The following is a 2500-nucleotide window of genomic DNA, read 5'->3' on the forward strand; positions in this document are numbered from 1 at the left end:
AAACTCAAAGGAGAATATTTTAATTCTGAACTATTTAATTCAAAATAATTAATTTGGAGTAAAAAAACATCATAAAATGGTAAATGGTAAATGTCTCAACAGACTTTATTCAGATAGCACCATTACAATGCAAGGTGCCTAAGACACACTTGAGACGTTATGCTATCAAAAGACTGAATAGAAAAGGAGGCCTATCACCTACAGTATCTGAGTCACACTGACTTGTTTTCATGTCCAGCACTTGGACATTGACCTGCATATGCAAATTATTTTCGTGTTCGCTCAGAAGCTCATTTTCCTCCTTGGCCTATTTGAGTAGAAGAACGTCACCCTGAGTCCACCGGTCTTGTGAAAGGTTGTTTTAAGGAGGAGTCCGTCATTCTAGCGAAAGGTTGTTTTGAGGAGGAGTCCATCATACTACTGAAAGGTTGTTAAGGAGTTGCTGATATTTAAGCTCAGCAAATGTGTATTAGGAATCGTCAGGAAGCACAGGCCACACAGACAGATCAATGTCTAGCAATAAAGTCATTAGGCCAGGTAATATTGTCAGTCTGTGGAAATCGAAAGTTAACACTGCCTGTGTCTGTGTGTGTGTGTTTGTGTGTGTGTGTGCTTGATTTACCGCCTGTTCATGTGTCCTGTTTAGAGTCGAGTCACAAACATACTGTTCATGCTGTTGTACTGTGGTCACACCGGTGGGGAAGTCCAGACTTCTGACCGGATATCTGGGTCAGTGTCTGCTGTCCCCTGCTGACATCACTGCTAGAGACCGACAGTCCAGTTCTGAAATCATTCACAGGAGACACCGAAAGCGGTGACACTCGCAAATACCTAGAGTGCCATCTCTCTCTCTCTCTCTCTCTCTCTCTCTCTCTCTCTCTCTCTCTCTCTCTCTCTCTCTCTCTCTCTCTCTCTCTCTCTCTCTCACTCACTCACTCACACACACACACACACCCATACATGTACACACACACACACACACACACACACACATCAAAGTCCCATGCTTGTCCATGTTAATGATTAACCCATCCAACACCGGTTGGCCTCTTTTATTGAAACCCCAAATTCTCCTCTAGCAGAAGTGACGCGCAGGCATTCAGCTTCACTGGATCTCATTCAGATCAGCTCGACAGGACCTAAAGAAATCTGTGTGTGTGTGTGTGTGAGAGAGTGAGAATGTGAAGTCTCTGTGTGTGTGTGTGTCTGTGTGTGTGTATGTGAGGATGTTGGAGCAGCTGGACTAAGACCAATGTCTCTGTGGTTCTCTAAGGGAAAGGCGAAGGACCGCGAGGGGAAGGACAGGCAGTCCAATGGACACCTCTTCTCCTCCGGGTCCTGCGCTGGACAGTCCATTTGCCTGGTGTGTGACAAGCCGGCCGCGGGGAAGGAGTTGCTGCACTGCTCTAGTGAGTACACACACACACACACACACACACACACACACACACACACACACATACCCATACACACACACACACACACACACTTAAATATTTTTGTAATTTCCTCATTATTTATATACACAAGTTTATTACATTAAAAGATAACAAAATAACATTCAAAGTGAGATTTGTGTGTGTGTGTGTATACACTTGTGTGCGTATGTCTCTGATTGTGTTTGTTTGTGTTTCTGGTTCGGTGCGTGTCTGTGTCAGTGTGTGTGCCAAATTGTGTATATCAAAACATACCCCTGTCCTCTGTCCATAGACTGCACTCTCACGGTCCATAAAGGCTGTCGGGACTCTGTCACGCCGTGTCTCAAGGTAAGTGTGCGTGCGTGTGTGTGTGTGCGTGTGTATGTTTACCTTTACTCAAAGACAACTCTATGATAAGCATGTTAATGGTTAATGCACACAAGTGATACATTGCCTATTTCTGTAGAAAAAATATTGTTGGTTAACATGCTAGGTGTGTGTGTGTGTGTGTGTGTGTGTGTGTGTGTGTGTGTGTGTGTGTGTGTGTGTGTGTGTGTGTGTGTGTGTGTGTGTGTGTGTGTGTGTGTGTGTGTGTGTGTGTGTGCAGTATGCATGTGTATGTATGTAAAACAGTGGGTGTGTCAGTGAAGTTGCAATCTGGGCTACAATGTGGCACATTTACATGTACCTTGTACTGTGTATGTTCATTAATGTGCATTGTCCTGAAATGATCAAATAAGTGAATGAGTGTGTTGGTATATGTTGTGAACATGCATGTTTCCTTGATCTCCTTGTCTGAGTAAAGCCTCTGTCTACTCTCACAGAAACTCCAGGATAAATATTCAGTTTCCAGTATAAAGTCCAGAACCTCATCTCTACCACAGAGTAAGTTTGTTTATTTATTATTATTTGTGCAGTGTCTGTGTTTGGGTTACTCTACTGTGAATGTCTGCTTCAGGTGTACCAATTTCTGCCCCTTTTGTTCGAAGATTTTTTTTAATACTTCAGAGTAATATTTGATTAATGCACCTTACATTTTTTGAGTAGCCATACAATACTGTAAGTGTACTGTAGATTTGAAC

The 2500-nt window shown here is 43.0% G+C and overlaps 1 protein-coding gene across 3 annotated transcripts in view; it reads left to right on the forward strand.

Moving 5' to 3' along the window:
• arhgef28a (Rho guanine nucleotide exchange factor (GEF) 28a) overlaps positions 1-2500 on the forward strand; it is a 106412-nt gene that overhangs the window by 80083 nt on the left and 23829 nt on the right. For all 3 annotated transcript variants that reach the window (XM_062554029.1, XM_062554028.1, XM_062554030.1), the window contains 3 exons: positions 1274-1409; positions 1711-1766; positions 2243-2303. In XM_062554029.1, coding sequence (XP_062410013.1) covers positions 1274-1409; positions 1711-1766; positions 2243-2303 — 253 coding nt within the window. The remainder of the gene's footprint in view (positions 1-1273; positions 1410-1710; positions 1767-2242; positions 2304-2500) is intronic.

Source organism: Sardina pilchardus, chromosome 14, assembly GCF_963854185.1.
Source record: "Sardina pilchardus chromosome 14, fSarPil1.1, whole genome shotgun sequence".
Taxonomy (NCBI): domain Eukaryota; kingdom Metazoa; phylum Chordata; class Actinopteri; order Clupeiformes; family Clupeidae; genus Sardina; species Sardina pilchardus.